Source organism: Tachypleus tridentatus, chromosome 13 (assembly GCF_004210375.1).
Source record: "Tachypleus tridentatus isolate NWPU-2018 chromosome 13, ASM421037v1, whole genome shotgun sequence".
In the NCBI taxonomy this organism is placed as follows: domain Eukaryota; kingdom Metazoa; phylum Arthropoda; class Merostomata; order Xiphosura; family Limulidae; genus Tachypleus; species Tachypleus tridentatus.
This window is the reverse complement of record NC_134837.1, coordinates 114973863-114989600: the sequence shown is the minus strand read 5'-3', so window position 1 is coordinate 114989600 and position 15738 is coordinate 114973863. Positions and strand designations below refer to the sequence as shown.

Below are 15738 nucleotides of genomic sequence, written 5' to 3'. Positions count from 1 at the left end.
ATATATGAAATAGGTATAAATTCTAACATGCAAAAGCTGAAAATTATATTATGAATCCATAATCACTGGCTCTTTATTATTGTACTACGTTAAGTATATACAATTAAAATCTGAATAACTATTTCAATAAGCGACATAATGTGTTAAGCATCTTCCCCTATCTAAAATCTTAAAATTTAGTTTATAATTTCTAATTATTTATTTTCATCTAGTGGTACCCGAAAAGTGCTCGTTATCTTCTCGTCTCTGGAAAGAAGAAAGAAGCAGAAATCAGCTTAACCAAAATGGCAGAAGAAAACGGCAAACCTTTGCCTGATGGAAATCTAGTATTACCCCCTTCTGGCATACAGCATGGTTCCATAACAAATCTAGTGAATCAAAATAAATCACTTTTTGTAATTTTATGTTACGCATGGTACGTTGAAATAGATACACATTTCACATCATTTTATTATTAAAATCTATTAAAAATGCTAACAATAATCATGCTGTAACTTAGGGATATAACGATCCTCAAATTATGTCTTCAGCATATTTTATATTGAAATCAGCTTTTTTTTTCAATGAGAAATCCTCAAAAATTCAAATGATACTGAAAATAAATGGCATTGTTTTATGGTTGCCTAGGTTGGTTCATAAAGCAAATCATAGTACTTATTGTATCCTTTAATTAAGTTACAAGTCATCTTATCCAGATTTCGTAGATCTAGTCCTGGGAACCAAAAATAAATAAATGAATAAATAAAGAAAAATTTCATCTTTTTTTTTTTTAATTTCGCACAAAGCTACTCGAGGGCTAACTGCACTAGCCGTCTCTAATTTAGCAGTGTAAGACTAGAGGGAAGGTAGCTAGTCATCACCACCCACCGCTAACTCTTAGGCTACTCTTTTACTGTCACATTATAACACTCCCACGGCTAAGGCGAGCATGTTTAGTGCAACCGGGATTCGATCCGCGACCCTCAGATTACTAGTCGAACTCTTTAACCCACCTGGCCATGCCGGATCCTGAATTTCATCTAAAGAACTGACTGTCACTTACCCCAACATTTGTAATTAAATATCACGTAAACTGAAATTGCTTCTTTTATACATACTGGCTAGTTTATTCAATTCGTATTTCAAAGCGCATGTGTGTAAAAATACCATTTAGATATATTCTTTTGATCCTGAAATTTTTGTTAAAATTACTGCTCTGGAAACCATTTGTTTATTATCAGAACTCGTCTGCTGGACTAAACAATGAAACCAAAATTTATCTGAAAAGTTAATTATATATGTAGTACAATAAATTAAAAATTACAAATTTTAATGCAACTTACAGTCTAGTGTTTAGTTAAAATCATATAAATCAGTAAATTAGTAGGAATGTAAAAAAGAAAGCGATCTACCTCACTTTTATCACAGTTGAATTTTTATTTCTTTGAAAAAATTAACTTCCAGTTATAAGTTAGACTACAATAATTATAATTTTAAATTGAATCATGATGACATTAACACTTTAAAAATCTACACTTTATGTTATATTAAAGGACACTGGGATTTAACAAATTATCTACTTCAATTTTCAGTGTCATGGTTGCTACTTTTAATTTTTACTCGTTGTAATTAAATATTGATATGAAATATCACATCACAATACGACACACAAATCATGTTATACATCTAATGTATGTATTCATTGTAATTTGCCAGATCACAACTCTGCACATAAGTCATTTATTCACCACTGAACACGACTTTGAAGCTTTTTAATGAAAAGTGTTACGCCCTACGCCTTTCTCTTTTTCTTATAATTGTCATGATATTCTTCTAACAAAGATTTCTCTGTTGTAGGATTTCTGTGTCGTTCACCTAATACTTTCTCCATTTGAAGGAACTTATCATGTTAACATAGTGCTTTCATTTTATATAAATCATTTATACTTCTTGTGAAATCTATATAATGCTCACTTGACACTTTATCTTTTCTGGAAACTGTATAATGCTCACTTGATACTTTTATCTTTTCTGGAAACTGTATAATACTCACTTGACACTTTTATCTTTTCTGAAATCTATATAATGCTCACTTGACACTTTATCTTTTCTGGAACCTATATAATGCTCACTTGATACTTTTATCTTTTCTGGAAACTGTATAATACTCACTTGACACTTTTATCTTTTCTGAAATCTATATAATGCTCACTTGACACTTTATCTTTTCTGGTACCTATATAATGCTCACTTGATACTTTTATCTTTTCTGGAAACTGTATAATACTCACTTGACACTTTTATCTTTTCTGAAATCTGTATAATGCTCACTTGACACTTTATCTTTTCTGGAATCTGTATAGTGCTCACTTGATGCTATTTCTTCTGAGGGTTCTCTACGATATTCTCTTAATATTTTACTCTATTTCTAACATACACAGTTACGACAGAAAGTGTTCGTACCCCTGCGTCCCGAGTAGTTTTTCCTCATAACCTAAAAAGTATCATGATTAGGATAATGATAGTAGAGTATATTATAAATATTATACTAACACATATCTACATAAATTTTGATGTAAATTGAACGACAAATAAACTGTTTATAAACAAATAACCAAACATAGGAGGGGCAGAAAGTGTTCCTGCGTCTACTTTAATGGTCAGTTGTGTTGCCTTTCAGGTGAATTACTTGGCGCAATCTCTCCTCATAGCCCCCCATGATCGTTTGACAGTACTCGACTGGTATTTTTTTCCATTCTTCTTTACAGAAGGCCTCCAACTCTTGCAAGATTTTCGGATGACGCTGATGCACCCTGGTCTTCAACTCACGCCAAACGTTTTCAATTGGGTTGAGATCGGATGACTGCGATGGCCACTCCAGAACGCTTATAAGGTTCCTCTACAACCAGGATTGCACATACTTCCATGTGTGCTTAGGGTCATTGTTGTGCTGGAAGATCCAACGACGCCCAAGCCGCAAGTTCGGAGCATCATTCTTGATATAAGTGCCTAATATATCAACGTACTCTTGTTTTTTTTCATGATTCCGTTGACGCGGTGAAGGCTACCTGCACCAAAGAGCTGAAGGAACCCCATAGCATGATCGAGCCACCTCCGTGTTTAACTGTAGGGACGGTGTTATATGGAAGATTTCGTTCTCCCTTCTTACGGAAAATATAGCGAACATCTTTGTGGCGAAAAGTTCAATATTAGTCTCATCTGACCAAAGAATACTCTTCCAATAGGGAAAGGGTTTATTTACATGCTTTCTTGCATACCTCACTCGTGGTTCTAAATATAGAGTTCTACGAGGACGGCAAGCTTTGAACCCAGAAGAGCTCAACATGTTTGTAACTGTAGAGGTGCTTACTTTAACGCCAGTTTCTGTATGTCATTACGTGTTAAACGAGGGTTCCTACTAACTTCCCCTGAGAACCTTCCTCTTGGTTCTCTCTGGAATTTTGGTGGGGCGCCCGGAACGAGGAAAGTTAGCAGTTGATCCTGTAAGCTTAAACCTGGCAATTATGCTTTTAACAGTAGATTTCGGCACATTAAGTTGTGTAGCAATACCGGAAAGAGACACACGAGACTTGTATTTTACAATAATTCGGTTTTTTAAATCACTGGACAGTTGTTTCCTGTTCGCCATGATGACCAAGCAGATAATGACGGAGACGGCGCTAAATTGCCGGAAGTACATTTTTTGCTGGCTAAATTCCAAAAATTATGAACCCATTGTCTAGTTTTGGAATGGTATAATGTTGTTTATTTGCCAAACTAAAGAACATTTTTAGGGGAATATCAGTTTTTTCACACGTTCTGAACTGTACAAACACTTTCTGCTCCTCCTATTACATCAGAATTTAAGTATATATATGTTAGAATAATATTAGTACTACACCATACGTCTATTAGCTTAATCGTGATACTTTTTAAGTTATGAGCAAATAATTACTCGGGACGCAGGGGTACGAACACTTTCTGTTGTAACTGTAATTATTTTCCAAGTTCTTTAAACTAAACAGTTTTTGCTCATTTTAAAGTCTTTATGGTTTTCATCTACTGATTTTACTTCTTGTAAAGTTTCTTTGAGGACTTCATGACATTTTCACTTCTTGCAAAATTTCTAGAACATTCTTATAGTACTATTTTATCTTACAAATCCTCCATAAAGTTTATTATCATCCCTGGCTTTTGCGAGTTTACTAACACCTAATTATTTTTTTTGTCGCAGGATCTCTTTGATGTTCACGTACTACGGTATAACAATTCTAACTCCAGAAATAATCACGCACGATGGATTATCATTCAATGGTAAGAAACGTTTAAAAGACAGCGTATTCACAAATGAATAGATAACCGGGAGGAGTGGGGTTACGAAAGTAAGAAAAACTATAATGAATAAAAGTTTATATTTCGGTAACACAGATGATACAGAGGTTCGTTTTACGACTTACAATTCAGGATTCCATTTGGGAGGTTGGGTTGGAAAGGAAAGCATAGATAGTCTACAATAAAGTTTTGTGCTAACACACAGAATAACAAACAAAGCAGATAAGCCTTTACGGCCTCATTAAGATAAAATAACAAATCTGGGAGAGGTTTTGTTAGCATATAGAACACTCTGTATCTCAAATAACATGAGAAAAAATCTGACAGTTATTATCTTTCTAATACTCTGAGGCAATATGTATGTGTTTTCTCTCAAAGGAACCTCTTCTTGCTGGCATATTCTTATGTCCCCCTCATGCTGTTCTCTGATATCCAAACTTTCTTTTGAGTTGTGGTATCGGAGTGTAATATCAGTGAATGCAATGTGTTGGTGTAGTGTCTATATCACTGTATGATGCGACCGTAACAGTCACTTTAAATTTTCAATGAATACTTGTCTGCGCGTCAAGACTCAGAAAGTGAACTATTACATCACATAGGATCCAACTGTAATTTCGGGGTTTCATAAGAAAAACATCTTTGCAAACTGTACTTCTTTGTGGTTGCGATTGTACTCAAAGTCTGTGGAGGCAAATAAACCTACGTCCCTATAACAAATAGTAAGGCAAAACTAAGCACCTTCGATAATCATTATACCTACTATTGGTGTGCTTAACAAATTGTAGCAATGTAAAAGCAGTTAGTACTTAATGTATCTGTCTTATCGCATACAAAATGTTTTCTTGTTTGCAATCACTTTCTGATTATTAGATTAAAGTCCTTCAGTACTGTTACGTTACATCTTTAGTGTGTTGTTGTATTTTTTTTATTCTGTGTGACTGGCGATGTATTCTTTCCTTGTAGTTGTACAACATTAGAATTGCGCTGTTATTTTCTTCCATTTTTATACATTAAGGTTGCATCTCTATTGTGCTATTGAAGATGATCACTTTTAACTTTTCTGGTTTAGAAGATTATCCTCGCATATAATACGTTGTTCATTGATTATTTACAGGAGAAGAAAGACAAAATCGCTCTGGCGACGATGTCATTTCAAACAAATACATAGAGTGTAGACCATATTCGATCTCTGAGTACCTTGAAATACTCTGGACTACTGCAGCAGAATTGCCGGGTAACATTCTTGATACAAATCTCGTGTAATAAGCAACAGGTATTTAAAAACAAACAAACTTGGATGTACAGATTTACAATATGCTATAAATCTCACACCTTAATGTAAGATATTACAGTAAAACAAAAATAAACTGGGTTCAAGATTTCTAAATATAAGTAAAAATATGATTTTTATACCTACTTTACGAAAATAAACGAACATAAATTTTAAAACGATAGCTCATACTAATGATAATTCAGCATTAAATTATCTTTCTTTTAGGTATATTTGCAAGTTATTTTCTAGTCGAGAGGTTTTCACGAAGGAGGCTAATGTGCATGTTGCTCTTGGTCTACGTTGCATGTACTTTGTTCCTGTTAATAGATAACTTACCGTAAGCAATCATCATTTTAAACATTAAAGCTTAACATTAAATATTTTCATGTTTAATTTTAACAAAGTATATAAAACGGAGTGTATTGTAATATTATATATATTATATTATTATTTTAACAATGTGTATAAAACGAAGTGTGTTATATTATTATAATATTATAATTATTATATTATTATTTTAACAAAGTGTACAAAAAGGAGTGTATTATATTATTATAATATTATAATTATTATATTAATATTTTAATAAAGAGTATAAAACGGAGTGTATTATATTATTATAATATTATAATTATTATATTAATATTTTAATAAAGAGTATAAAACGGAGTGTATTATATTATTATAATATTATAATTATTATATTAATATTTTAATAAAGAGTATAAAACGGAGTGTATTATATTATTACTTTATGCGTATTATTACATTAGATTTGACGGAACAACAGTTAGAACCAGAGCTAACTTTGCTAAGTTTGTGCAATCTTGAAATCTGAGGTCCGCTCCCAAGTAAAATGAAGTACTTTCAATCAAGAAACTGTATTGCACTAGTTGGAAATAATAAAAAAATTATTAATCCATGCCATTGTGCAATATTAACTCAATAATAATGTAAAATAAACTTATACTTTTACAAATAAAACTTAAATCAAATATCTGATTTTCATGTTTTTTATGATACCCTTCCCTGTGGTTGAGTAGTCAGGTTGAGGGCTTATTCCGCAAAAGGTCGGGTTTTGTTGCTCATGGTAGGAACAATACAGATAACCCACTGTGTTGTTTATGCTTATTAAAATACACGGACTACAGTGGCTCAGCGGTATGTCTACGGACTTACAACGCTAAAAACCGGGTTTCGCTACCCATGGTAGGCAGAGTACAGATAGGCCATTGTGTACATTTGTACTTAATTCGAAAAAACAAAATCAAACACGACTTTATAAGACGCAAAGCGTTCACTTATTTCTGAATACTCTTCATACTTAATTTTGTATATAAAAATATCCCAAAACCAAGCAAATCGCTTTTGGTTTATTCTGAACTTTAATAAGTTTTTCATTAATATAATTTATTAAAGTAGATAATTTTCCATCATGTTTAATATTATAAACTATCTTCTGTGAGACTGGTTAGCTTCATCTTGATATGTTAGTATTCTTAGTGACAAGTAAGAAATTTCCAATTCTACGAGATTCCTACGGATTCGTTATTTAGTTAACTGTTCCTACTATAAAAAATGTCTTGGTCATTTTATGCAAATGGTTGGTTTGAAAGAAAGTTTCGAAATATATCTCCTGTAGTTCTTTAGCTGATATTATGGACAATGTACATTCACTCTGACAGTATTATTTTATGACGGAATTTATTTGTATTTAGGAGTCTTATTAAAGTATTTTGATAAAATAATTAAACATAATTCAATACATAACTTACCAGTGAAACTGTCTAGTTCTTCGTCTTTAGGTCACCAGCTGTTTCAAATATTTTGTTCATTGCATTTTGCACTTCTCAATCTTCATACCAGGCTGTTTATTGCAACATCAATTCAACAATACCGTATTGTAAGAAGAAACGATGTACATACATACACGCATTGGTTGAAGTTGTGGCAGCAGCACTTATTATAAAATAAACCTTCAGATATTTCATTACTACTTGTAAACTGTACTTCTTAAACTGGTCCTTTCGCCAAGGACCAAATTCTTATAATTTGTGAGTGAACGTATCTGATGTATCCAGTTCCAATACCTGGTCTCATCAGAGCAGTCACTATACGACAGGATCGGTAGTGGTTTAAACTCTATCAAGACACACGATACTGTGTCGTGCGGTCAAAACAATCTTCAGGACACAATGTGTCTTATGTGAAGTATATGTCATTTGAAAGCAGTATAGATCGGATCTAGCTTATAGTTTAACTTCTCTAAAGACATATTATTTGACAATATAATGATTCACTGATCTCCCGATAAGCAAAGTTGTGTTCATCCAGGTATTGGATTGTTGGGAAACGCATTCAAAATAATTTCTTCAGGACTATTTTCTGTTTGTATTACTACTCTGTTTTTTTATCATTCGTACTGCATCTTTTTAAATAATTTTGAAGTTATTTCATTTTTGCCTGATTTAGCACAAAACCCTAAAAATTCATACTCTTTTAATTGGAAGATTAACTTCTTCCAGTGATAAAAATCATTCTTTAAGAAAGGAATATTCTGGATTTTGTTATCAGTGTGCAGTAAAAGCAGTCCATTGCGTTTTTAATTTTTTACTAGATAAATTAATCATCGCCTGTTAACAACTTTTTAATTTTACAAAATAATTACGCTAAAAGCCAATTAAAAGATATATTTTCTATCTTATGAAAATTTAAAATACGAACTTTGCATTTTCTTCTGTTTGGTAATTCACGTATTATTATTTTAAGAATTTCGGTACATGAGCCTGGATCACTGGCAAGAACATCTTGTTCATTTTAATTTCGACGATTCCTTCTACAAAATATCAGTTCTTTTAACAGCAGTTTTTTTTCTTTTGTGTCGTCTGCAGTATTTTATAATACTAACGATTTTCTAGCCTATTATCATTTGGAATCTCTTAACCTATCTGCAGTGTTTTTTATATAGCCCTAGAAATGTGTAGAATCTTAATATTTAAACAAATGTACTCGACTGGCAGTAACTACTGTGACAGCTTCAACAGCTGTTAATTTCACTCTTCCACAACTAGTTCAGGTATATTTAACTAATATTTTAAAATTTATATGCAGTTCCTGTATTTATGACATTCTCATTGACCTAACTTTTCACATGATAATATTTTTTATATATTTTTTTTACTGCAACCCTTGTTCAAAAGTGTCGTGCTAGCATATATATCTTCCTGGATTGACTTCTTGAAGTCCCTACCCTCCAGTGGCACAGCGCCTTATCTCCTGACTTATATCGCTAGAAACCTGGTTTCGATACCCGTGGTAGACAGAGCACAGATAGCCCTTTGTGTAGGTCTGTACTTAATAACAAACAACAGCAACGACTTCTTGAAGGATAATTTATGAAAAAAACACACGAAAAAACAAATCTATAAAACTAGTTGTTTTTTTTTTAATATTGCTTGTAGAGTATTGGTTGAAGGTTGGGGTTTATGGAATATTTCTCTGATATTTTGTTTTGTCAAGATGTATAAATTATATTATTTTGTTTCTTGTTGCACATTGCTCTCGATCTTCCTATCTTCTTCTAATACTGTTTTTGACTCTATAGACTTTAACCCTAACAGCCAAATGATAGCCTTATAGAATAAACCAAGCCAGTTTTAATAACATAGAACTGCCTTCTCAGTAAATTATTTTGTGTTTCAAAGTATCCTTATGTTAATTATTTTCTGTTATGCTCGTATCCTGCGATTTTGCGGAACTTTTGACTTTTCTAGTGGATATAAGAGAGCCTGAATACTAAGTATTATAGTATTCTAGATGTTTCTATGTAAAGTTACGTAGTTCAAGATCTGCTTAGGCTAAATTGTTTGTTTTAGAAACTACATAAGGGCCATTGATTCATAACTGTATGTATAATTATAAGCTCACAAACTACAACGAATGCAGCTGTCCAATATCTCCCATCGCTAACTCTGAGGTTCTCTTATCTGATAGAAAGATGTAACTGTCACCTTTATCGTGGAATGGATTTTTGCGGTAGTGAGACGGAAATCATAAACCTTATGTTTCATAGTTCAAGCACGCTAACCACTGATCATACCCGCACCCTGCTTTGCGCATAGAAGCAGAACTGTGGAAAACGATGTTGTAAGTGTTGAAGTTCTGTAAGTCACTGTTGGTGGTCAGAATGGGGATTGCATCACCCAGACCCTGGTAACAAATTCATATGTATCATTTTTCTAACACTTACACGACTTAAAGTGTTAAATGCATCATGAAATTAAACGTTGTTATCTTACAGTTTGGTTTGTTTTGAATTTCGAGCAAAAATACACGAGGGCTATCAGCGATAACGGTCCCTGATTTAGCAGTATAAGACTAGAGGGAATGCAGGTACTCATCACCACCTACCGCCAACTCTTGGGCTACTAATTTACCAACGAATAGTGGGATTGACCGTCACATTACAATGAGCATGTTTGGTGTCACGAGAATTCGATCCCGCGACCCTTAACCACCTGGCCATGCTGGGCCAGCGTTATTAGTCAGAAATTAAGCATTATTACTTTATGGCGTCACGTTCAGTAGGTTAATTATCACTATCTTATTGTTTTGTGTCGATATGTTAACTTTCAGTGTCTCTAATGATTTATATGTCACTGAGCTAAAGTCATTGCCTTATGTATTTTCCATTGCTAACTAGAATTGTCTAGAAATTTGAACTGCAACACTGTGAACATTTTTCTTCTATAGCTATATTTATCAAACTATTAAAAGCTATTGTTTTATGATTATGGAATTTATAACTTCGCATATTACAACATTTTATACAACGTTTTGTAAATTTTGTTAAATATATCCCAAAATTATGATATTTAAGTGTGCTAATGTGTCTTATATTGCTAAAACAGATTTATCTCAAAAATATTTCATACTGTAGTTCCCTCTGTAATATACACATTAATTTGTCAAGTCAGTTATTATTGTTATAGAATAATCAAAGCTCCGATACAAGTGACGGATGGTAAGCAGTAACAAATTTTTTATTATCATATATTATATTTATAACAGCGAAAATAATTGTTCATATAAATGAGGGACATTAACTAAAGTACAGAATTTTGTTTAATGTTTCCAACAAAATATTTTCCCCACTACAGTACAGCTGTTCTGCTTCTCGTGTTGTTTGTAGACAGAGGAGCCATTGCAGGATGCTTCCAGATTCTTGTACTGTACACAATAGAGGTATGATGTCTCATGCTGCATTATTACATTTCACTGGTTCTGATAATATTTCTCTTTTTATATATAAATGTATGTTGACGTGTGTCATTGTTGGTGTAGGAATACAGTGTGTGAATCATTCACTTTGCATGAAATATTTTTCTCTTTAAACTCTTCAGGCTTTTGATTTTTTCTAATTTGTTTCAGTTCTGAACTTGATGTCTTTTCAGGTAACTTCATCTGTTAAAAGGTCGGTTGTAGTCTGCTTTTACAGAATATTGCACTAAACACATTTACAGTACATTGGAATGGACTTAAGTAATAAACAACTTTCTGTATTTTATACTTGTAGGCCTATCCGACAACCCATCGAGCATTAGCATTTGGTTTCTACTCAAGTTTTGGTCGTTTTGGAGCCATTCTCACACCATTTGTAGCCCAGGTAAGGAACACTAGCCTAAGTGAAGATAGTTGTTTACAGACTTACGTATTATGAGAAGCGTGAAACAGCCCGAGTAAGTGTCATTGTTTATAGACGTACACATTATAATAAATACGACACAAACCCACAAATATATACATTGTAGCACATACATCACTAGCTCAAGTGAGGATAATTATTTTCAAATGTATACATTACAGCAAATGTGACACAAGCCCACAGACCCACACATTATAACAAACGCAACACTAGTCCAAGTAAGGATCATTGTTTTCAGAAGTAACATTATAGCGAACGTGACACAACCCACAGGCTTATTCATCATAACAAACGTAACAATAATTCAGCTAAGGATAATTTTTACAGATGTATAACTTGTAGCAAACGTTACACAAGCTCACAGACATATACTTTATATAAAAAAGTGCCACTAACCGAATTTAGGATAATTTTTACGACACATACATACTAAGAAGCGTGACAGTAAACCAACTGAAGATCATTGTTCATAATGTACCAGTGTAAAACAATGTGATGTATACATAGTAGTAGATGTGAGTTTCGCTTAAAAAAAGACTGTTATTATAAATGAATACACTTTAAGAAACGTGATAATCGCTCTACAATGATTGTTGTTTCACGGCGTATCCACGTGAAGAAGGTGATGTCAATTCAAGTCAGACTCATTGTTTGCTAACTGGTATCCGATCAGAAACGTAAAACTTGCCGAAACAAAGGCCATTAATTATTACTATATGTATATATAGTAGAAACATTATATTATCCCACGTAAGACTCATTGCTTATTGAAGTACACATATTCACGAATTTTATGAATTTGTGTGCTGCTGAACATGGGTTTGTAGCATATTACTGACTAAATACAAAAAACTTAAATCTGACCAACGAAACTGTCGTATTCTACGAAACTGTTAATACATGTGTAAGAGTTACACCATGTGACTAATTTTAACAGGATGAAGAGAATAAAATGTGGGAAGGCAGTAGCAGAATATATGTATATGTATATGAATGATATATACTTGTAATGTTTTCTGTTATTACACTATAGATGCTAGCAGAAATCCAACCCAGGTTGGCAGGATGTATATATGCACTTGCAGCCTTTCTGTTGACAGTCTTCATATTCTATCTACCTTTCGATACTAAAGGAAAAGAACTTCAAGTAAGACATTTCACTGACTTTCTAATAATGGTTTCTTTACTACCAGATTTTAAACTAAAAAAATCGGCATGATTTTTGTGAATTTCAATTGGGACTAAGAAGTGATGGACGCCATAAGTTCCATTCTTCAGGTCGATTGTTTACTGAATTTCGCGCAAAGATACATGAGAGCTATCTGCGATACCCGTTCCTAATTTAGCAGTGTAGGACTAGAGGGAAGGCAGCTAGTCATCACCACCCACCGCCAACTCTTGAGCTACCCCTTTACAAATGAATATTAGTATTAATCGTCACATTATAACGCCCCCACGACTAAAAGAGCGAGCATGTTTAGTTGGACCGGGATTCGAACCCTCGACCTTCAGATTACGACTCGAACGCCTTAACCCACCTGGCCATGCCGGGCCTATGTTCATTGCAAGTTAAACTGCTCCTGGTAGTTTTCACCCAGGTTTATTGTTAACAGAATAAGCTTGCATAAATGTATCCACTTGGTTTCAAAAATCAACATTCTTTTCAGCTATTATGTATACGTCTCGCGGTCTACGAAAAATTTTCTTTCATTGTGCAATGTTAATTTGTTATGCATTGTTTAAACTGATTTGTGTCACTTTAATTAAATAATGTATAATCGTGAGAATGTGTTTACTTATTAAGAGTTTTAATCAAAGAATTTAAGTATGAATAGTTCTTGAATCATAGCTGTGATCTCTGTTACTTACGACTTGCACAAGCATACTAAAGTTACTGAGGAATTATATGGCATTTCAACTTCCCTTTTCCAGTTTATTAGCACATTAATTAAGCCCATTTATCAAGATTGACTACAACTGGAAAAGAGTTACACACAGCATCGTATTTTTAATTTATTATTATTATTTTTTAATAAAATGGTACAATGAGTAAAATGTTCGTAATTCATTGCAGGAACATTAAGAATCGTCCAAGATGCCTCAAGTACCTGGATGGTCTACAAATTGACATGGTTACTATTGAAATGTTTTAAATATTTAACATGTTGTGTGTTTACACTATATACATTTTTCAACGTGGGAGTGGGAGTATGAAATTGGTAACTCAAATACCCGGATGATCTACCATCTGACGAAGTTACTGTTGAAATGTGTTAATATTTAACATGTTGTGTGCATGTATATTATATATATTTTTGGATGTGAGGTGGGGGATAGAATATGAAATTTGTAATCCAAATGTTTGGATTGTCAGCTGTTTGACATGGTTACTGTTTAAGCAAGTTTTAAGTGCAACATTTTGTATATGCTTCATATAACACTAAAAGTGTTATTGTTATAAGATGGTGATAACAAAAATATATGTAAGGGACGCTTCCCATGTAAAAGTGACCATATTTAGAATAAGTGTAACAGTCAGCCATATTACCCTTATATATATTCAAAGTAATAATTTAATACTGTTAAATAGTTACTAATAATAACAAAACAAAGTTATCAAAAACATTCTCACTTTGGTGAAAACTGTAAAGTTTGTCTAAATTACGTAGTATCTTCATAAAAAGGATTCAGTATCTAACATTTGTTAGCTATAAGTAAAGATTTAAGTGAATTCAAAGTTCCATAAGTTACTTTCGCAAATCAATTTCTAGGAGAAATTTGTTTTGAACAATGAGTTATTAAGACGAAATTTATAATTTGTTTGAGAAAATTCAGTTTAAGCCTAACGTTTTATTTGTAATTGAACTAATTCTATTGGAAATTTGCCATTATCGTGTAAAAAAAAAAAAGACAATTAAAATAACTTGCAGTAATAATCAGTTTTCTTGTAGAATTATTCATTTTGATTCTTCCCTTCATAAAATATAATCTAATGAAATAAGAGCAACTGTTGAATCTCCAATATATTAAGTGCATAGATCACGTAATCGTTTGCTGAACAGAGAAAATGGACAAACTTATCATAAGAAAGAAAAATATAAACGAAAAATGGAAATATTTAAAACAAAGAAAGTTCTAAACAATTTCATATTGGTGTTCTGTTTTAACATGATTTTGGGGGTAGTCTCAAGAACCGACTGTAATCACAAAGTTATTTCAAGAGGAACAGAAACTGATTAACAACAAATAAACGACAAGGAAAAGGAGAGTTTAATTACTAGTACCCTGTAAACATCAATTGTTGCGTTGGTGGAAAGGATTTATATATGCTGGGAAAACGTGTTTGTTTGTTTAAATTTCGCGCAAAGCTACACGAGAGCTATCTGCGCTATCTACTAATACTGAATACATACTTCATTTTAGATACTTCAGTATCTAAAACAAATATTTTATCAGTTCAGACGTATGTTTCCCTGGCTGGGAATACAATCTGTTATAATTAAGGTATTCAATTTGATGCTGTGGAACTATCCATTTGCCAGACAGAGGAATGTATGGGTGCCACTTAATTTTGAATAATCTAAATTTGAAAGTATTTGCATTTTTCTGGTCTTTTATGTCAGAGTGTTAAGTGGTTTTTATAGAACCTAAGAAGTGTTGAACTTTTCAGCAGCAAAGACATTAAACTGTAACTTTAATGCATAGACAACTAATAACAATGATTTTGTGTTTAATTTTTGGTGAATTAAAAACTAATAAATTATATAAGTTGGTAACTTCCATTGCAGAATTTAAAAAAAGTTAGAAATCTGAAACTTGTTGCCACGGTATTTCAAGAGAAATAGATGAATTCTGAAATGTCAGAACAAATTAACAATAATATGGGTGCACTCAGTCCCAGATGTTTCTATCTTTTAAAATATCTGTTTGTTAAAAGTACAATAAACATCATATATATTTTACTTTCGGAAGATAGTAAGCATTCGATTTCAAACTCATAAAAACGATTTTATTATACAAACAAGAACGAATCATTTTATGATTGTCTTATAACATTTTGTTTACGTATTAAATTTTTTGTCCTTCCTCTGTTAAAGAAATAGTTGATCTTAGACCTGATGCCATTATCTGATAGAAAATAACATTTATAAATAGATATTTATCCAAGACATATTTAAATAAACAGTTTAAGTGCTCCAATCCATTGGATTTAGCAACTTCGTTGTTTTATTTTGGAATTCGCGCAAACCTACAAGAGAGCTGTCTGAGATAACTGTCCCTAATTTAGTAGTGATGGGTTAGAGAGATAGCAGTTAGTAAACACTATCCATGGCTAACTCTTGGGCTATTCTTTTACCCACCAGTAGTAGTAATTGACCGTTAACGCCCTTACGGTTGAAAGGGCGAACGTGTTAGGTATGACAGGGATTCAAACTGACGATTCTTAAAT

General features: G+C 32.7%; 1 protein-coding gene across 2 annotated transcripts in view; it reads left to right on the top strand.

The window, feature by feature from the left end:
- The window catches only part of LOC143238778 (synaptic vesicle 2-related protein-like), a 58075-nt gene extending 43832 nt beyond the window's left edge, over positions 1-14243 (top strand). Inside the window, exons 8-15 of one of the 2 annotated variants that reach the window (XM_076479319.1) lie at positions 213-415; positions 4214-4293; positions 5426-5545; positions 5810-5921; positions 10776-10828; positions 11160-11249; positions 12322-12435; positions 13363-14243. In XM_076479319.1, the coding sequence (XP_076335434.1) occupies positions 213-415; positions 4214-4293; positions 5426-5545; positions 5810-5921; positions 10776-10828; positions 11160-11249; positions 12322-12419 (756 nt within the window). In that variant the 3' untranslated portion in view covers positions 12420-12435; positions 13363-14243. Of the gene's footprint in view, positions 1-212; positions 416-4213; positions 4294-5425; positions 5546-5809; positions 5922-10743; positions 10829-11159; positions 11250-12321; positions 12436-13362 lie in introns of both variants that reach the window. The other variant, XM_076479318.1, reaches the window with a different exon arrangement.
- Positions 14244-15738: the final 1495 nt, after the last annotated feature.